This window comes from Primulina huaijiensis, chromosome 3 (genome assembly GCF_012295235.1).
Source record: "Primulina huaijiensis isolate GDHJ02 chromosome 3, ASM1229523v2, whole genome shotgun sequence".
In the NCBI taxonomy this organism is placed as follows: domain Eukaryota; kingdom Viridiplantae; phylum Streptophyta; class Magnoliopsida; order Lamiales; family Gesneriaceae; genus Primulina; species Primulina huaijiensis.
In genome coordinates this window covers 3,768,035-3,788,803 of record NC_133308.1, presented here as the reverse complement: position 1 = coordinate 3,788,803, position 20,769 = coordinate 3,768,035, and the positions used below count along the sequence as shown (strand labels likewise).

At 36.6% G+C, this 20,769-nt stretch overlaps 3 protein-coding genes across 3 annotated transcripts; all 3 read right to left on the bottom strand.

The window, feature by feature from the left end:
- Positions 1-468: 468 nt before the first annotated feature.
- Positions 469-4,460, bottom strand: LOC140973154 (probable 2-carboxy-D-arabinitol-1-phosphatase). The gene is made up of 9 exons (XM_073435754.1): positions 3,992-4,460; positions 3,396-3,501; positions 3,029-3,245; positions 2,819-2,937; positions 1,891-1,989; positions 1,696-1,749; positions 1,515-1,613; positions 1,325-1,435; positions 469-1,000 (listed from the first exon to the last, which is right to left on the bottom strand). The coding sequence occupies exons 1-9, from the start codon at positions 4,375-4,377 to the stop codon at positions 626-628; spliced, it is 1,566 nt and encodes a 521-aa protein (XP_073291855.1). The 5' UTR covers positions 4,378-4,460; the 3' UTR covers positions 469-625.
- Positions 4,461-5,870: 1,410 nt separating this feature from the next.
- Positions 5,871-11,519, bottom strand: LOC140973153 (protein TIC 100-like). The gene is made up of 11 exons (XM_073435753.1): positions 10,809-11,519; positions 10,241-10,312; positions 10,001-10,090; positions 9,720-9,893; positions 9,095-9,185; positions 8,634-8,696; positions 8,480-8,546; positions 7,617-7,720; positions 7,372-7,498; positions 6,505-7,226; positions 5,871-6,384 (listed from the first exon to the last, which is right to left on the bottom strand). Exons 1-11 carry the CDS (start codon positions 11,465-11,467, stop codon positions 6,067-6,069), a joined length of 2,487 nt encoding a protein of 828 aa, XP_073291854.1. The 5' UTR covers positions 11,468-11,519; the 3' UTR covers positions 5,871-6,066.
- Positions 11,520-12,351: 832 nt separating this feature from the next.
- Positions 12,352-18,000, bottom strand: LOC140973152 (protein TIC 100-like). The gene is made up of 11 exons (XM_073435752.1): positions 17,290-18,000; positions 16,722-16,793; positions 16,482-16,571; positions 16,201-16,374; positions 15,576-15,666; positions 15,115-15,177; positions 14,961-15,027; positions 14,098-14,201; positions 13,853-13,979; positions 12,986-13,707; positions 12,352-12,865 (listed from the first exon to the last, which is right to left on the bottom strand). Exons 1-11 carry the CDS (start codon positions 17,946-17,948, stop codon positions 12,548-12,550), a joined length of 2,487 nt encoding a protein of 828 aa, XP_073291853.1. The 5' UTR covers positions 17,949-18,000; the 3' UTR covers positions 12,352-12,547.
- Positions 18,001-20,769: the final 2,769 nt, after the last annotated feature.

The following is a 20,769-nucleotide window of genomic DNA, read 5'->3' as shown; positions in this document are numbered from 1 at the left end:
ATGTTTAAACAACTTGCCATGTGCAGCAAAGTTTACACATTTCCATTATTATGATAACGAACATTTTAAAATATGTGACCAACATATGTCGCTATTCATGCCTGTTTTATCTTAATCGTGTCGAAACAAAGAAATTTAGGGAATAATTCGGAATAAAACCTGCTAATTTTCAGTAATATACATCTTTATCTTTTTCTGTGTTTACATTAATTAGGATATTAAGAGCCACTTGGTGTTTGGCGACCTACATGGATTAATTAGGTTCTAGAATTTTGGCACCTTGTAGAGTAGATTAGATTAGAGTAGAGTAGACTTCTGTTTAGCTTTAAACGCTGGGAACTTGATAAATTAGGCACATCGAGTAGTAAACGCGACGACCTTAGACTTCATGAATTAATCTATATTCCCTTTTGATTTGGCGCTTATCAATGTTAATTTTTCGCTTGTACGTGAGATTTACTCGAACAGTGATGACATATGCATATAAATGAATACTTTACAAGTGTAAGTGGCCCATGAATTCTTTGGGCTACATGAGTGCTTTCTTAATCATAACTGGGTGAAATATCATCTACACATACAAATTTTGAATCTTCACCCTTCTCCAGTTTACATATATCAACACTTAAAATTCCTCATCATCGACAGTCGATCTCGTGATCGGTATCGACCACCGTCCCAGATGAGCGGTGTAGTTGATGCACCGGACTACACCTCTTCTGGTGTCCCCGTCTGGAAAATCAATGACACTGATGCTACCAGCATCAAGATGGAACGATCCCAACCATTCCTTCGTCAGGTTCAAGCAATGGCCCATAATTGAAATGTGCAGTGCTGGATGACCAACAGCGACAATAATATTATCGGACTCAGATCCTTTGTCAAGTTCATTCAACAAGAGTTTCCAGGCCTTCCCAGATTGATCCCACAATGCTGTTGTAATTTCTTCATCTAATCCGTTTAACCAACCGGAGTGAAGGGGTTGAAATCTTGTCGAATCCTACGTAAAACATGGGCAAGTAAAGATTTTAAGGCAGTAACAAGTAGTGAGGAGGCAGGTAACATGTTCTAAGCATGAATAGGATCGAGCCCGGATGAAACAAAAAGGACACGACTCCAATGTAGCTATACTTTTGAAAATTCAACTTAAACAAACCATCTTTTCAATAATCAAAATACTATAAGTCGCATACCGACAGCTATACCCTTTATTGCGACTAAGTGTGATGGTTCATGCAAAAGGTTGTACAAATACGGTAAGTCGCATTAATTTATGTGAGGTACTGTATAAAGTATGTAAAGTGTCACAAAAAATGTTTCTTACTGTCTTTTTCGTCTGCTCAAGGATGATTCCTATGTCAAGGTCAAGTATTTGCTTCATTTCCACATAACGTGGCACACAATCGGCGCCCAAGCAGTCAGCAGCTTCTTGAACCTAAAGAAGAGTGATTAAAGTAACCCAACATTCTATATAGGGTACTCGATCGACTGATTTTAAATATGAAAAGGCTCACTCGGCAGATGGAATTTGCTGTTTCTACAGATGCTATGGAACTGCTGCACACTATACTGCTTACTCTGATATCGAGAAGTAACTCAGCAGTTTTCTGTGCCTGTTTTATATTTGGAATGAAATAGGTGTTACAAAAGCTTCAATAGGTAGTGGGTTGCATTCAAGCAGTAAAAGAGCAGCACCTGTATCATTCCAAGCATGTTCATTGGGCTATTTCCAGAGAAAGAACTGCCTTCCTACAAATGCAAGCACACTAACTATATTATTAGGAATCATTCAGAGTATGTATGGACATATAATCAGTCATGTCAAGATATTATTCTAGCAGATGGTTAGTAATAAGTCGATTTCTTCAAAGGTCACTAAAGTTCTCATACCTCAGCCTCACTTGGTGACAAACCGTGACAGACAAGTATAACTCGCATACTGGTTTTCCTACCTCCAGAGCTCCCGCTAGCAATTGGTGAACTTGGGGTCTGCGTCATTACATTTAAATCACAGCATCAACCTCAAAGAAACATGCAAAAAACAGACACTATCGTCTGGACATTGATTGAGAAAGGAGAATGAAGTTTTTGAGATATGCCATAAATTATCTACCTTTATTTCATTCATCTTTTGTTTCTGCAAGTTTATGATTAATTTGCAATGATAACAAAAGCTCAGAGATCTTATTGATCCTTTTCAAATCATTGACCGAAAAAAACTAGCACTTAGACAGTGAAATATTTTATATAAGCCAAAAGGTACGGTTCGGTTAGGAGTTTTCGGACAAGTACTTTAAAACCATTTTTAGCGTTTTAAAAGTTAAAAAACTTAAAGTATGTGTTTTGACAAAAAATTTGTAAAAACTTTATGAAAATGTTTTTAAAAAATTGCTCTCTAAGAATAATTTTTAAAGAATAACTGAGAGATATTTTTTTTTATGTTTTTCAAATAAAAAACGTCGGGAAAAAAATGAGAAAAAAATTTATAATTAAAAGGTTTTATAGTTGTCCAATCAGTTTCTTAATTATTTTTAACTAAAAAAAACATTTGTAAAGAATAGTTGTCAATAGCATATTTATTGAAACAACTTTTAGAACTTTTTATAAATTTATTGTAAAAAACACTTTTATAAAAACATTAACATATTCCTGAATTTATGCAATGTTGCACAAGCATCAAGAAAAAGGCTCTACTAAAAAGGTAATTCATTTTGGGGGGAGGTTTTTCACTGGTTTGGCAGTATCATTCAAAATAAAGTCCTTTTTTCAGCTAGAAAAAGATTTCAAGAAAATCCCAAAATGTCTTTCTGATATATACCTGATTCAAACGATTAAGGCATATACTTGGAGAACCGCCTTCAGGTTTTGGCGTGAAGTCCAGCACGCTCACGCCACAATTGCTTTGAAGTAGAACCCTGAAGTATTCTGTGCCTAGTCCTACATATTGGCAATAAAAAGAAAATACCAATATAGCAATAAATAATAATCAACATTCACATTTGGTTCAAGAAATAAAGCTATGGGGTACCAATTGCCGTGGCAACAAGAGCCTGGTTAACGGCATTATGCGCAACAACTAGAATAGATCTGCTTTTGTGTGTAAGAATTTTTGTCCAACAGCTTCTAGCTCTCGCCCACAATTCCCTCACTGGATAATGATCATCAATATTGAAATTTGGTGCATCTATTTGCCACTGTCGATATGCTGCACCATACCTCGCCTTCCCTTCATTTTTTAGGAGGCCCTGGATAAGTAGCAAAACTGAATCACGTTTACAAGTCCGTTTAATTTACAAATAAATAGATTATCTTGAGTGCCATTGGAAGGCATAGCAGTAAAAAGGAAACTTATAGCAAAGACACTCGTGAAATCCATTATCTACAACAGTACTAACTTGGAATGAGTAAAGATCAATTTCCCTCATGTCGGATTCAGTTATGATCTCCTCCTTTCGAGATCCCCATATTATCTCTGCGGTTCTCTTTGATCTAATCAGAGGACTGCAATGGTTATCAAGATAAGTATAATAAGCTTGGTAAAACATAAAATAAAATAAAACGCTAAAATAGCTCTTCTACTGTTAGAATACAAAATAAAATTTGGATTATTTTTTATTTCTTAGTTTTCCATTTGTTCCCCCCTCGGTGAGATATCCCACAAGCGAGGAACTAGCATTATCTGCAGTCTTTGCAACGAGCTCAAACACTAATATAACTAAAGTGTGCAAACTCTGTGACGACTTTCACAATAAGGTGATTTGATATTCAACCAAGCGCAAGTATGTTAAAGGCTTGAAATAGAACACAATGAGTGTAATCTGATTTCGTCTAATATAATTAGTACAGTAGCAACAAAATAAACTCAATTGACAAATCATAATCTTTCAAGAAATAGTATGTTGTTAAGTTTGAGGATAAACAAAAAAAAATTAATGGATAAAAAACGAAAGAAAACAGAAAATGGAAGCATGGGGATGGAGAATAAACAAACCTGGAGAAGCACACATCGAAAGAATCATCAAGAAGCATTTGGCGAGAGGTCTCGGCCTGAGACTCGCCCTTGGTAGTAAGAACCGAGAAATCGGAGCTACCCTGGATTCGACCCTCCGCATTCCACGTGCTCTGCCCGTGCCTCACCAGCACCACCCTCTTCGCCGCCTGCACCGGAGGTAGAGCAATGCTTTCCCAGCTCGACAGAAGCTCCCTTCTCTCATCCAAACTGCCGGATGACACCGGAGGTTTCTTGATTTCTTGCACGCTTGAAGAGGACTTGATGGTCAAGGGTTTGCTGTATGAGCCGAGGCGGCGGCTCTCGCGGAATAATTCACCGGTTTTATTGGGGACATGGAGACGGGGGATCGGTGCGGTGGACAACATGGTTCAGTGTTGTGATGGGAAATCCGTTGTGTTTGAGATATTTTCTTCGTTTCAGAAGCTAAACGACATTAACGGTTTTCTCTTTTTGTTGCTGCCCATCTATCGAAATTCGGGTACATGAGAGAGGAAGAACTGGGTCGACCAATTTGGCTTGGGCCCGTTCGAGTCCAGTTTCAGTACTCACTAGCCTCTCATAACGCTAAAAGTTAAGTATAGTAATTGTTAGGGTGTATAGAAACTCTTGGGTTCGGTTTGGATCGGTTTTCAGGTAATTGTAGTTTAATTAGTTTTAAAATTAAAGAAATCGTAAAAAATTTCTTATAAAAATAAACCGATTACAATATAAAAATGTTAATTTAATGTTATTTTTTGCGGTATATGAATATTTTTATATAAATTTTAGTTTTTATTATATTATCAATGTGTCTTGTAGCGATTCAAGTATATTACAAATATATTTGTGTAGATTTTAGCCTAAACAAACATAATTACAACATTGAACTTTTAGGATTCTTTTTTAATAAGTTGCAAATTTAATTAACATGCATAAGTATTTTAATGTTGAATATAGTTTGTGATATATCACATGGAAAAAGAATTGCAAGATCTTGCTTCGAATAAATTGTATTTGAGTGGTGACTAATATGAAAGGAAATCTCCCAACATTATAATGTTTAATATCCAAAGATATGCACATGAGAATCTCCGACACTAATCAAAATAAGAGTAAGTCTCTTCTGAGACGATCTCACAAAACTTTATCTGTGAGACGGATCAACCCTACCGATATTCACAATAAAAAATAATATTCTTAACATAAAAAGTAATATTTTTTCACGGATAACCCAAATAAGATATCCTTCTCACAAAATACGACCCGTGAGACCGTTTCACATAAATTTTTTGTCTCAAAATAATTAAAATAAATTCGGATTTGTTATTTTAATTATTACTTTTATTTTTAATAATAATTAAATTAATGGAAAAAAATCATATGTACTAGTGCAATAGTTCAAATGAATAAATGCTCATTCATGATCTGATGTCTATTCTGAAAGTGCCGACTAGAAACCCACCCCTACAAAATTGTAGAAGAGGTTTTCTATATTCGTTTTCTTATGGAAATATGTAATGAACTTACACCCTCAACTCAAAATGTACGCGTTGCTCAGGTATTTCATGTTATTTACATCATATCCAGATACTATAATTATTGAGACTCTAGTAAAAAAATTAATTTCAAAAAAAAAAATTCAAGATCTTTTAACATATCGATTCTGATATAATATGGCTGAAAATCCAAGAAATTTCGCCAAGGTACAAATTTAAAAATATCTCGAGGAAGGATAAAGAGCGAAGGCACAAGGTAATGATCTCAAGATAATCGACAAATTATTTGAAAGAATTCTTTACATGTTAAAATGTGAGTCATTATATTAGACAGCGCCGCTGAATATTTTGTTCTTTACCAATACCAGTCATTCCAACGATGGTAAATAAGAAAGATCTCACAAGATGTTATAGAGTGAATCATACAAAAATGTTCTTCATTGAACATCATGCTCGATGGATAATCATGTTACTGGCTAAGCTATGCAATGTTGACTCAGTGAAAGAAAAGGAAAACACATGCCTCGAACATTAATCATCTAAGCCGCACGTGCAATACAAAACTTAGACAAAAGGGATTCAAATATCAGGTCGAGTCGATAGCGGAGTGTGCAATGATAAAATATTGAGATGCTCAAAATCTCTTACGTGTTTCCTGGGAACATTCCTTTTCGAGTGAATTCTGAAGCTACTTGGAATGGGGATGCATTCGACTTCAGGGGTTCGCCTCATGTATCTCAGTGTTGAGCTTTTGTTGATTGAACGGGGAAAGCTAACAGAACTTGATATCTGTATCTTAGGAGTCAAAGGATGAAGATCGCATGGTGGAAGACATATCTGTTTCTGTATGTTCGACTCCTTCCACCTTATAAAGGATTGCCGCAACTTCAATGGAACCTGTGAAGCCATTCAAAAGATGGCTATCAACTTGGTGAACTTTCATCCACTCAAAGATGCCCTTTTAAGGCCAGGAAAAAAAAAACATGATGAACATAATCTAAACACATTACCACTTACCAGTGAAAGAGTACTAAAACCAACAAATGATAAAGAGGATGCAGCAAATGGCGACTTTCCAGATTTACTGTCCTTCGAATCATTTGCTGGGTTTGTATCATCAATTGACCCAAAACTCGAAGGGGTGATCTCGTCATCTTCTTCTTCATCTTCCTCCTCTTCGGCTTCAAGAGCCGTTTTCTCTGACCCATTTACGGGTTCAGAAATTGGAACATCTTCTTCAACCTCTTGATCCACATTCTTTTCCTCCTCCTCCTGCATCATCTTTAATTCTTCGTCCAAGTCTTCCATGGCCTCTTTTAAATCCAACTCAGCATCCACCATATCCATTTCTTTCTTCAACATCTCCATCTTCGCTTCACCAGCTTTCCTCTGTTCTTCGGTCCATTTCTCCAATCTATCAAACATAGGTTTCAATCTGTTTTCTACCCCTTGTACAATCCGCATCCAAATGTTGTCTTTCTGGGTATCAAGATCTCGTCCATAAAACTCGTCAAATCCGAGCGGTAGGAACTCAGCCTTCTCAGGATCAACATCTTCACCCTCCTTTAACAGAGGTTGCCAAAATAATCGAATCCCATGTTCCTCATCTTCCACATAGTTTATAATTCTTCCAGTTGGGGTGTGTAGAATGAGGGGGTCTTCAGTGTAGATAAGCTTTGATGGATCTTCAGGATCAGGATCTGGTTCTTTATTAATGAGAACAAATTCTGGTGTTTCATCTGATATAAAAAATGAGGGATCAATCAACAAGTCCTACAGATGAGAAAATTAAACTACACGGACATGTGCGGCCAAATTAATCAGTATATTTTAACCGAAACATACAATTAGAATAAAATGCATGGGTACATATAATGTTCATACCTTTGGACCACCAGTATTCGAGTTCAGATGGCATAGGTAGCCGCAGAGGAGCTTTGTAGAATGAGTTCAGCCACATCTCCCTCTCTTGATCAACTTCATTGACATATGTTTTCCAATACTCTGGAACCTGAAAAAAAAAACTGTTAAATACGCCTCCTTGAAATCTGAAAAATGAACTGTTGATACACATCCTTGAAACCATTAATGACAAAATTTTCAGGTTACTATATTGTATATGTGATTACTTCGTAAAATTGATTGATGAAGCCTGGGGCCATCCACACATCATCTTCCTCGTATAAATAGGGATGCTGAGGATCAGAATATGGACCTCTTTGTTCTCTGACCACTGCAAGGATGAAGCTACGCTAAGTTAGGAAACAGAGAGATATGAGCAAGTTTTGTGACAAGAATCAAGAGCTTCGATTAACACTATTACTGATAACTAAAATCTTCATTTGATATGACTTAACTGAACTCCTGCTACGTTCTCAACTTTAAATTGATCACGTTCTCTTTTCAAAACATGGAGCATATCCCTTACCACCGTAAAAGTCACTTATATTATCAATTCTGATCTTTTTTAATCATTTTTCCTCAGAGTTCAAAATTTTCATACTTCCCCACCCAAGCCTGCCTATCAGAACCTCCCAAAATTAAAAGCTTGCCTTTGATATCCCTTTCAGGAACTCATTTCAAAATCCTTATTCAATTATAATTCTCTCCTATTCCTGAACATTGCAATGCACTATGTATTTAAGTACATGTGACATAGGAATATCGTTCCAAACTATTTTTGGATCCCCTAATAATTATCAGATATTTTCCTTTCTCATTGAGAAAATGTCTTCTCTGAAATAAAACAAAAGATCCATATGGAGTCCACTCTGACATAGAATAACACGTCTGTTTCCAAAATCCTTTTTTGTTAGGATATTCCCTTGCCGAAGGCTTTTTAAAGCAAGCCTGTAAATTGTTAATTTTCAAATCTTTGATAGGCGCCAGAACAATTGAAAATCAAACTTGATGTAGAACTTAATTGTTAGCTGCCGCTAACTGATGAAGAACCTTATCACCAAAGCAAGAAATGAAAAGGATCCACACTTACTTCCATCAGGTTTGTTGACAAACATGCGAGCCTTTGCTGCTGCAACCTCAGCTATACCTGCATGGAGCTGAGATAACATACTTTGAGTTGTCCTCACCATGGCCAGTAGAAAATTCAAAGGAAGAAGAGAGAGGAGACAAGATCCTTAAGTTACCCCCGACACTTCAGCATCACAGCCAGTTGAATCATTCAGCAGCTCACCAAAGTAGAATCGCCCCTACTCATATATATACAAGTTACAGGTATATCATAGACACATCAGATATCGCTTTGGCTTTAGCAAGAAATGAATGTCCACAAATCATGCAAAGTGCTTTACCTCTTTGTGAGTGCTAAGAAATCATAGATTTTATAAATTATAGTAATTTGAAATCAATTGCAATACAACAAACTGTTGGGATAAGGTGCTACAGGGAAGGGAAAAGAGGAATGATGCCAAGTTGCCAAGGAATTAACATTAACATTAAATATGATTGCAGTTTCTCTGTTATTGTTGTTCTAACTTTTCTCCCTTTATTGGGTGTTCCTGAGTAAAAAAAAATGCTTTACATGTTTCCAACTACTTAATGAATTAAAAGCAAGTCATGAAAACCAGCAAAATCAAAATGAACTTACGAATGTTGTCCGCTCATTGAGTTCATATACACCACATCCATGCATTCTCCCATGTTTCCATTGACCAGCATATCGATATCGGCCTTTCTCCCTGAAACAAAATACAATTGAAAATGTCACACGCCTGAAACAAATACATAATTTCTAGAAATATGAAAGTAAAAATGAGAAAAAAAAATCCATAAACTGCTCAAACTTAAACCAATTCCAAGACTTTGGTTAATGACATTGTCACACATTTTTTAAATAGGTTGGCTCAGATTCTCTCTCATGCTAACATATGAGTCATGTATGAAAACTAAACTTCCTTTTACCATCATGTGCACCAATAAAGATATCAAAAGAAGCTGCGAAATTAAACATATTTGTAGCTCATTTTATGTAGTCCCATCCTGCAGTATGATGCAGAAACGGGACATCCTGTAAATTTATGCACTAACAAGTCAACTCCAGAGAGTATACAATTCTGCCATCAATTTTATTTTGAGTTCTTATAACAGAACAAAATTAAAAAGACGCAGCAGAAACCATAGTACAAGATGCACAACAAAGGGTCCAAGACAACAGCTGAAAGATGCAGGTTTTGGTCAGTGATTGTCGACTGATAGTTTGAACAAAAACTTACGGCTTTTCTCCAAATTGTCTAATCCACTCATCATTCTCATAAAAAGGGATTTCATACTCTCCATCGGCTAAACGGACACTGTCTTCAATATCCATCTCAAGCCACTCTCGATCTTCAGGGGACATAAAATCTCTGGCTATTATGTGCCCCTCACTTCGCATTTTTGCTTCAAGCCTGAATAAATATTGAAGACATATATTAGATACAAGATTGATGAGAATGATTTGGTTCTATCAAGTGATTATGTCAAAAAGGAGCTGGCATAGCACTGAAAGACATACTTGGAGCCTGGAATAGGCTCTATATTCGGAATTTCCACTTCAGCAACTCCATGACCTTCCATGGCGTTTCGGAGCCATTCCCCTTCATACCTACATCGCAGCTATCAATCCTCAAAAACTCCTTGTGAAGAAAAAGATGGGCATTCAAAGTAAAGTTGAGAGCTATGAAAATTCAACCGTGTTTTCTATCGTGTGGTGTCATTATGGGATCTGAGGTAGCACTTATATTAATTGACAAACCTGACCAGCCCTTGTTGTGCAACAAGAACACCTTTCCCATGAGCCAAGTCATCCCAAACAGTGCCTTCATACCTTTTATGATTATAACAAAGTCCTCGTCAACAAATCACAATAAGAGATTCTAGTTGCCCTAAGAAGAAATGGGATGGGGACTATCACTGATCCAAGGTATATTCAGGTCAACCTTTCAGTAAAGGCAATCAAAAAGGAAATAGATACCTATATTTCAGAGTAAGAAACTTAGCATCTAAGAAAATTTGTCAGCAGACTCTGTACTTAACATTCCCACAAATTATAGAGGTTTTTTAAACAGGACAGAGTTATATCAATGATAGCAGACACATAGATAGCAGTTGATGATGATGTGGTTTTGGCTAAACATCATATAAATGAAAGCTAAATAAAGACACTTTCCATATATATAATTGATAAATAGTCGATCACAACACCATTAACCTGAATAATGAATAATTACGCTAGCAAATCTCAACGGAAACACATAATGTAGAACTTAAGCGGTTAAAAATTGAACAGTTCAAAGAAAAACAAACGAACAATAAATACTCACGAGCTACCGTCTGGGAAAATATAGCTAACCCAAGTCAAGAACTCCTCAATCCTATCCAGCTCCTCAATAACTGCCTTTGGATTCGAAATATCATAATGATTATCCGGTATCACCGGATAACACTTCCTATACGGTACATAAAACGGAGCAATAGGCGGGTCGCGACCAGCCTTTATCTCCTCCCTGATAACATCCATTTCCTCCTCGTCGACAAAATTGGGGTCCCACCCGGGTTTGGTCATCCCAAATGGAGCATCCGCCCACAGCTCCTTCAAATCCTCCTCCTGCCAGTTTTCCGGGTCCGGAGGAAAATTGAAACGGTTCTCGTGATACTCAACGTCTTCCTCTTCCTCCTCCTGCTCCCTACGGAGTCGCTTAGAGTCGAGGATTCTGGTGAAAAGGGGAATATTCACTTCGGGAATGTTTTCGGCTTCTTCATCGTCCGGTTGAATTGTCCGAGTCTTTCCGTCGGGCCGGACGTAGGAAAGTGGTTCGTAGTCGGAATCGGAGTCGGAGTCAGAGTCGGAGTCGGAGTCTGAGTCGGAGGAGGAATGGGAAGATGAATCGACGGGGCTCTTCTCGGTTTCAGATTCCGAATCTTCTTCATCCGCATCCTGAAGCTGCGTTTCGGATTCAGTATCCTCTGTTGGGACAGACATTGCCGATGAGTAAGCAGAGAAATGCGAACAAGATAAGGTGAGGGATGGGTTTATGCCTATATCTACTCTACTCTGCCAATTGCATTGCCGGCCGTTCCGAACCCACAAAAATTAGACCGAACCGGGGCCCAAAATCTGAATACCGTGAACCGAGTTATTGGATTGGATGAGACTGAACTGGACTGGACTGGACTGGACTGGACTGTATATTTTCAGATAGGCCGCCANCGGATAACCCAAATAAGATATCCTTCTCACAAAATACGACCCGTGAGACCGTTTCACATAAATTTTTTGTCTCAAAATAATTAAAATAAATTCGGATTTGTTATTTTAATTATTACTTTTATTTTTAATAATAATTAAATTAATGGAAAAAAATCATATGTACTAGTGCAATAGTTCAAATGAATAAATGCTCATTCATGATCTGATGTCTATTCTGAAAGTGCCGACTAGAAACCCACCCCTACAAAATTGTAGAAGAGGTTTTCTATATTCGTTTTCTTATGGAAATATGTAATGAACTTACACCCTCAACTCAAAATGTACGCGTTGCTCAGGTATTTCATGTTATTTACATCATATCCAGATACTATAATTATTGAGACTCTAGTAAAAAAATTAATTTCAAAAAAAAAAATTCAAGATCTTTTAACATATCGATTCTGATATAATATGGCTGAAAATCCAAGAAATTTCGCCAAGGTACAAATTTAAAAATATCTCGAGGAAGGATAAAGAGCGAAGGCACAAGGTAATGATCTCAAGATAATCGACAAATTATTTGAAAGAATTCTTTACATGTTAAAATGTGAGTCATTATATTAGACAGCGCCGCTGAATATTTTGTTCTTTACCAATACCAGTCATTCCAACGATGGTAAATAAGAAAGATCTCACAAGATGTTATAGAGTGAATCATACAAAAATGTTCTTCATTGAACATCATGCTCGATGGATAATCATGTTACTGGCTAAGCTATGCAATGTTGACTCAGTGAAAGAAAAGGAAAACACATGCCTCGAACATTAATCATCTAAGCCGCACGTGCAATACAAAACTTAGACAAAAGGGATTCAAATATCAGGTCGAGTCGATAGCGGAGTGTGCAATGATAAAATATTGAGATGCTCAAAATCTCTTACGTGTTTCCTGGGAACATTCCTTTTCGAGTGAATTCTGAAGCTACTTGGAATGGGGATGCATTCGACTTCAGGGGTTCGCCTCATGTATCTCAGTGTTGAGCTTTTGTTGATTGAACGGGGAAAGCTAACAGAACTTGATATCTGTATCTTAGGAGTCAAAGGATGAAGATCGCATGGTGGAAGACATATCTGTTTCTGTATGTTCGACTCCTTCCACCTTATAAAGGATTGCCGCAACTTCAATGGAACCTGTGAAGCCATTCAAAAGATGGCTATCAACTTGGTGAACTTTCATCCACTCAAAGATGCCCTTTTAAGGCCAGGAAAAAAAAAACATGATGAACATAATCTAAACACATTACCACTTACCAGTGAAAGAGTACTAAAACCAACAAATGATAAAGAGGATGCAGCAAATGGCGACTTTCCAGATTTACTGTCCTTCGAATCATTTGCTGGGTTTGTATCATCAATTGACCCAAAACTCGAAGGGGTGATCTCGTCATCTTCTTCTTCATCTTCCTCCTCTTCGGCTTCAAGAGCCGTTTTCTCTGACCCATTTACGGGTTCAGAAATTGGAACATCTTCTTCAACCTCTTGATCCACATTCTTTTCCTCCTCCTCCTGCATCATCTTTAATTCTTCGTCCAAGTCTTCCATGGCCTCTTTTAAATCCAACTCAGCATCCACCATATCCATTTCTTTCTTCAACATCTCCATCTTCGCTTCACCAGCTTTCCTCTGTTCTTCGGTCCATTTCTCCAATCTATCAAACATAGGTTTCAATCTGTTTTCTACCCCTTGTACAATCCGCATCCAAATGTTGTCTTTCTGGGTATCAAGATCTCGTCCATAAAACTCGTCAAATCCGAGCGGTAGGAACTCAGCCTTCTCAGGATCAACATCTTCACCCTCCTTTAACAGAGGTTGCCAAAATAATCGAATCCCATGTTCCTCATCTTCCACATAGTTTATAATTCTTCCAGTTGGGGTGTGTAGAATGAGGGGGTCTTCAGTGTAGATAAGCTTTGATGGATCTTCAGGATCAGGATCTGGTTCTTTATTAATGAGAACAAATTCTGGTGTTTCATCTGATATAAAAAATGAGGGATCAATCAACAAGTCCTACAGATGAGAAAATTAAACTACACGGACATGTGCGGCCAAATTAATCAGTATATTTTAACCGAAACATACAATTAGAATAAAATGCATGGGTACATATAATGTTCATACCTTTGGACCACCAGTATTCGAGTTCAGATGGCATAGGTAGCCGCAGAGGAGCTTTGTAGAATGAGTTCAGCCACATCTCCCTCTCTTGATCAACTTCATTGACATATGTTTTCCAATACTCTGGAACCTGAAAAAAAAAACTGTTAAATACGCCTCCTTGAAATCTGAAAAATGAACTGTTGATACACATCCTTGAAACCATTAATGACAAAATTTTCAGGTTACTATATTGTATATGTGATTACTTCGTAAAATTGATTGATGAAGCCTGGGGCCATCCACACATCATCTTCCTCGTATAAATAGGGATGCTGAGGATCAGAATATGGACCTCTTTGTTCTCTGACCACTGCAAGGATGAAGCTACGCTAAGTTAGGAAACAGAGAGATATGAGCAAGTTTTGTGACAAGAATCAAGAGCTTCGATTAACACTATTACTGATAACTAAAATCTTCATTTGATATGACTTAACTGAACTCCTGCTACGTTCTCAACTTTAAATTGATCACGTTCTCTTTTCAAAACATGGAGCATATCCCTTACCACCGTAAAAGTCACTTATATTATCAATTCTGATCTTTTTTAATCATTTTTCCTCAGAGTTCAAAATTTTCATACTTCCCCACCCAAGCCTGCCTATCAGAACCTCCCAAAATTAAAAGCTTGCCTTTGATATCCCTTTCAGGAACTCATTTCAAAATCCTTATTCAATTATAATTCTCTCCTATTCCTGAACATTGCAATGCACTATGTATTTAAGTACATGTGACATAGGAATATCGTTCCAAACTATTTTTGGATCCCCTAATAATTATCAGATATTTTCCTTTCTCATTGAGAAAATGTCTTCTCTGAAATAAAACAAAAGATCCATATGGAGTCCACTCTGACATAGAATAACACGTCTGTTTCCAAAATCCTTTTTTGTTAGGATATTCCCTTGCCGAAGGCTTTTTAAAGCAAGCCTGTAAATTGTTAATTTTCAAATCTTTGATAGGCGCCAGAACAATTGAAAATCAAACTTGATGTAGAACTTAATTGTTAGCTGCCGCTAACTGATGAAGAACCTTATCACCAAAGCAAGAAATGAAAAGGATCCACACTTACTTCCATCAGGTTTGTTGACAAACATGCGAGCCTTTGCTGCTGCAACCTCAGCTATACCTGCATGGAGCTGAGATAACATACTTTGAGTTGTCCTCACCATGGCCAGTAGAAAATTCAAAGGAAGAAGAGAGAGGAGACAAGATCCTTAAGTTACCCCCGACACTTCAGCATCACAGCCAGTTGAATCATTCAGCAGCTCACCAAAGTAGAATCGCCCCTACTCATATATATACAAGTTACAGGTATATCATAGACACATCAGATATCGCTTTGGCTTTAGCAAGAAATGAATGTCCACAAATCATGCAAAGTGCTTTACCTCTTTGTGAGTGCTAAGAAATCATAGATTTTATAAATTATAGTAATTTGAAATCAATTGCAATACAACAAACTGTTGGGATAAGGTGCTACAGGGAAGGGAAAAGAGGAATGATGCCAAGTTGCCAAGGAATTAACATTAACATTAAATATGATTGCAGTTTCTCTGTTATTGTTGTTCTAACTTTTCTCCCTTTATTGGGTGTTCCTGAGTAAAAAAAAATGCTTTACATGTTTCCAACTACTTAATGAATTAAAAGCAAGTCATGAAAACCAGCAAAATCAAAATGAACTTACGAATGTTGTCCGCTCATTGAGTTCATATACACCACATCCATGCATTCTCCCATGTTTCCATTGACCAGCATATCGATATCGGCCTTTCTCCCTGAAACAAAATACAATTGAAAATGTCACACGCCTGAAACAAATACATAATTTCTAGAAATATGAAAGTAAAAATGAGAAAAAAAAATCCATAAACTGCTCAAACTTAAACCAATTCCAAGACTTTGGTTAATGACATTGTCACACATTTTTTAAATAGGTTGGCTCAGATTCTCTCTCATGCTAACATATGAGTCATGTATGAAAACTAAACTTCCTTTTACCATCATGTGCACCAATAAAGATATCAAAAGAAGCTGCGAAATTAAACATATTTGTAGCTCATTTTATGTAGTCCCATCCTGCAGTATGATGCAGAAACGGGACATCCTGTAAATTTATGCACTAACAAGTCAACTCCAGAGAGTATACAATTCTGCCATCAATTTTATTTTGAGTTCTTATAACAGAACAAAATTAAAAAGACGCAGCAGAAACCATAGTACAAGATGCACAACAAAGGGTCCAAGACAACAGCTGAAAGATGCAGGTTTTGGTCAGTGATTGTCGACTGATAGTTTGAACAAAAACTTACGGCTTTTCTCCAAATTGTCTAATCCACTCATCATTCTCATAAAAAGGGATTTCATACTCTCCATCGGCTAAACGGACACTGTCTTCAATATCCATCTCAAGCCACTCTCGATCTTCAGGGGACATAAAATCTCTGGCTATTATGTGCCCCTCACTTCGCATTTTTGCTTCAAGCCTGAATAAATATTGAAGACATATATTAGATACAAGATTGATGAGAATGATTTGGTTCTATCAAGTGATTATGTCAAAAAGGAGCTGGCATAGCACTGAAAGACATACTTGGAGCCTGGAATAGGCTCTATATTCGGAATTTCCACTTCAGCAACTCCATGACCTTCCATGGCGTTTCGGAGCCATTCCCCTTCATACCTACATCGCAGCTATCAATCCTCAAAAACTCCTTGTGAAGAAAAAGATGGGCATTCAAAGTAAAGTTGAGAGCTATGAAAATTCAACCGTGTTTTCTATCGTGTGGTGTCATTATGGGATCTGAGGTAGCACTTATATTAATTGACAAACCTGACCAGCCCTTGTTGTGCAACAAGAACACCTTTCCCATGAGCCAAGTCATCCCAAACAGTGCCTTCATACCTTTTATGATTATAACAAAGTCCTCGTCAACAAATCACAATAAGAGATTCTAGTTGCCCTAAGAAGAAATGGGATGGGGACTATCACTGATCCAAGGTATATTCAGGTCAACCTTTCAGTAAAGGCAATCAAAAAGGAAATAGATACCTATATTTCAGAGTAAGAAACTTAGCATCTAAGAAAATTTGTCAGCAGACTCTGTACTTAACATTCCCACAAATTATAGAGGTTTTTTAAACAGGACAGAGTTATATCAATGATAGCAGACACATAGATAGCAGTTGATGATGATGTGGTTTTGGCTAAACATCATATAAATGAAAGCTAAATAAAGACACTTTCCATATATATAATTGATAAATAGTCGATCACAACACCATTAACCTGAATAATGAATAATTACGCTAGCAAATCTCAACGGAAACACATAATGTAGAACTTAAGCGGTTAAAAATTGAACAGTTCAAAGAAAAACAAACGAACAATAAATACTCACGAGCTACCGTCTGGGAAAATATAGCTAACCCAAGTCAAGAACTCCTCAATCCTATCCAGCTCCTCAATAACTGCCTTTGGATTCGAAATATCATAATGATTATCCGGTATCACCGGATAACACTTCCTATACGGTACATAAAACGGAGCAATAGGCGGGTCGCGACCAGCCTTTATCTCCTCCCTGATAACATCCATTTCCTCCTCGTCGACAAAATTGGGGTCCCACCCGGGTTTGGTCATCCCAAATGGAGCATCCGCCCACAGCTCCTTCAAATCCTCCTCCTGCCAGTTTTCCGGGTCCGGAGGAAAATTGAAACGGTTCTCGTGATACTCAACGTCTTCCTCTTCCTCCTCCTGCTCCCTACGGAGTCGCTTAGAGTCGAGGATTCTGGTGAAAAGGGGAATATTCACTTCGGGAATGTTTTCGGCTTCTTCATCGTCCGGTTGAATTGTCCGAGTCTTTCCGTCGGGCCGGACGTAGGAAAGTGGTTCGTAGTCGGAATCGGAGTCGGAGTCAGAGTCGGAGTCGGAGTCTGAGTCGGAGGAGGAATGGGAAGATGAATCGACGGGGCTCTTCTCGGTTTCAGATTCCGAATCTTCTTCATCCGCATCCTGAAGCTGCGTTTCGGATTCAGTATCCTCTGTTGGGACAGACATTGCCGATGAGTAAGCAGAGAAATGCGAACAAGATAAGGTGAGGGATGGGTTTATGCCTATATCTACTCTACTCTGCCAATTGCATTGCCGGCCGTTCCGAACCCACAAAAATTAGACCGAACCGGGGCCCAAAATCTGAATACCGTGAACCGAGTTATTGGATTGGATGAGACTGAACTGGACTGGACTGGACTGGACTGTATATTTTCAGATAGGCCGCCACTACTTATCTTTCTGTTGGGTTCTGATAGGCCTGATTAATGCAGAGATGCTACGGAAGGAAGAAAAATCTTTCAAGAAAGGCTACAGTACTAAATTAATCATATTTTACCATTTTAAAAAAGTAATCCACACGTATATAATGTTGAGTGATCTTGAATAGACTAAAGTCGATTTATCACGAGGTACACGCTAATTCAAGATCATTTATACAACTAGTATATTTTTTTACGATCATCACATTTTCGATTTCAATTAGTACTAAATATACGTGTAATAGTACTCACTTTTTTAGTAATTATACATAATTGTCTTGTAATAATATTGTAGTGTGTCATTATTGCCATTTTTCGGTAGAACAATCGAAATGCGGTGGTTGACTTGTTGTACAGTTTAAAAATATTAGAGTTACACTATTACCATCAGCAATAGTTTTTTGATAAATCAATAAACGTTCAATCCTACAATTGATATAAGAGTCAATGTCGTCACAAGTTTGATTCTTGTTGATTGTAAGGAGTGCAATTATTGAATGATGAATTGTTTGAGTGCAATAATTTTATATAGTCGATAGAGTAATCGAAACATGGTAATTGGGTTGTTGTACGATTTAAAAATATTATATCACCACAGTTACCACTAAATATAACTTTTAGTAAAGAGGTAAAAGCTCAGTTATGTAAATATTTATTATATTTTAAATTAATATTGCGATTTGATAACTTTTTTTTGATATTGCATGATATTTTAAATTTAATATTTTGGTAAAAAAATCTAAATAAAATGTTATTTAGAAACATTTGTTTTCTCCCACGAAAAGGGTCTTCATTCCGTCGTCGGAGTCGATAAACACCTTCTTTTTATGAACAAATATTATTTTTACGTCAAAAATATTACTATTTACGACTCGTTTTATATATATAAATCCATAAAAATGTCTCACATACAATATACATAATCTTGATTAAAAGTACCAAGAATAGAGTGCATTGATTATTTTATTGTCATTGTTATATTTGTTATTTCTTTTGAGGTTACTAATCTGTTAAATCATGAACCCAAAGTTAAAATTGAAACAATAGTTAGATTTATTGATTTGTTAACAATAGTATTATTCCTCCAATAATATTGTATTAATCTCAATAATTGTATTGAAAATCATACCTTGTAATTACTTATTCAATTTATTTATTTCGTCAGAAGTATTAAAAATTAAACAGGAAAATTTTGGTTTGTGTGTATTTTTTACAATGATTCCTTGAATCATTAAAAAAACATCAAATATCCTGATTCATATGCTACAGTGGATGATATTATAAATAATTTAGAGCTCATTACTTAATTTAAAAATTGAGTTTAAACAGATTATTTTTATTTTTTATTAAAGATATTATGATAAAAGGATATTTTCAAAAATCTATTTTGATCTGATTCAACAAGTATAATTAACTAATCGTGTCAATTTAATATTGTGTTAAAATGATACAATAAACGTGATCGTATAATTTTTAGTGATAGTCTAATTAGTACTTGAAATTAATATACATTATAATTATTTTTAATATATATAATTGATTTTTTTGTAATGATTTTAATATGTATAATTTTGAATTGTAAGTTACCAAATAATTTTTTGTGTGTGTGTGTTTGTATTGTTAATGACAAAAATTTGTGTGAAACGGTCTCACGGACCGTATTTTGTGAGACAGATCTCTTATTTGGATCATACATGAAAAAGTATTACTTTTTATGCTAAGAGTATTACTTTTTATTGTGAATATCTGTAGGGTTGACCCGTGTCACTGATAAAGATTCGTGAGACCGTCTCACAAGAGACCTACTCATTGTTAATATTGTTGGGATGCAACCAAAATCCCACATTGAAAGATCTAGAGAAAGATCATGGGTTAATAAAGATGAAATGATATCTCCATTGGTATGAGGCCTTTTGGGTGGTTCCAAAAGCAAAACCACGTGGGTTAAAACCCAAAGTGGACAATATCATACCATTGTAGAGATATCCGGATTACATTGGTCCTAACAAATATATATTCAATGTTTGATTTCATTATTGATAATGATAAATAAATTGTATCATTGCTTGTTCTATAATTGGATATGTGTCATGAATTATCTCCAATTAATTTTTTAGTTGACTAGATAATAGCCCTTTAGATTTATCATTTTTAAAAAGTATCTATTTATATGCTACATAAAGACGGTTTTTTATAATTAAATTTTAAAAAAACCGTAAGTATAGTGGATTTTCAAAATACCGTAAAATGCTATCGTGGAAAGCGGACTATGCAAAATTTGCAACATCTGCAATCCAGTACAGCGGACTATGCTTTTTGCAGCGTCCGCTGCCCAAGTCAGTGGACCCTGACAGGACACACTGCAGCATCTAGGGATGGCAATGAGACGGGGTGGGGGCGGGTTTGCCATCCCCATCCCCGTCCCCTAATTATATCCCCGCTCTCATCTCCGCACTCATCCCCGGATCTATCTAATCGGGGAATCTCCGTCCCCGAACCCGCGGGGATAAAATCCCCGTTCCCGTCCCCGAACCCGTTTGAAATACCCGAATTTTTAGTATATAAGT

What these genes read in the sequence shown, in the direction of transcription:
- LOC140973154 (XM_073435754.1), bottom strand. Translation starts at nt 4,377, where the DNA reads ATGTTGTCCACCGCACCGATCCCCCGTCTCCATGTCCCCAATAAAACC. An exon ending in TTGATCTTTACTCATTCCAA is followed by an intron (nt 3,246 to 3,395) that starts GTTAGTACTGTT and finishes CTACTTATCCAG; the next exon opens with GGCCTCCTAAAAAATGAAGG. An exon ending in CAGCAAATTCCATCTGCCGA is followed by an intron (nt 1,436 to 1,514) that starts GTGAGCCTTTTC and finishes ACTCTTCTTTAG; the next exon opens with GTTCAAGAAGCTGCTGACTG.
- LOC140973153 (XM_073435753.1), bottom strand. Translation starts at nt 11,467, where the DNA reads ATGTCTGTCCCAACAGAGGATACTGAATCCGAAACGCAGCTTCAGGAT. An exon ending in GCACAACAAGGGCTGGTCAG is followed by an intron (nt 10,091 to 10,240) that starts GTTTGTCAATTA and finishes GCTGCGATGTAG; the next exon opens with GTATGAAGGGGAATGGCTCC. An exon ending in GTGATGCTGAAGTGTCGGGG is followed by an intron (nt 8,547 to 8,633) that starts GTAACTTAAGGA and finishes ATGTTATCTCAG; the next exon opens with CTCCATGCAGGTATAGCTGA.
- LOC140973152 (XM_073435752.1), bottom strand. Translation starts at nt 17,948, where the DNA reads ATGTCTGTCCCAACAGAGGATACTGAATCCGAAACGCAGCTTCAGGAT. An exon ending in TCAATGAGCGGACAACATTC is followed by an intron (nt 15,178 to 15,575) that starts GTAAGTTCATTT and finishes ATATATGAGTAG; the next exon opens with GGGCGATTCTACTTTGGTGA. An exon ending in TCATCAATCAATTTTACGAA is followed by an intron (nt 13,980 to 14,097) that starts GTAATCACATAT and finishes TTTTTTTTTCAG; the next exon opens with GTTCCAGAGTATTGGAAAAC.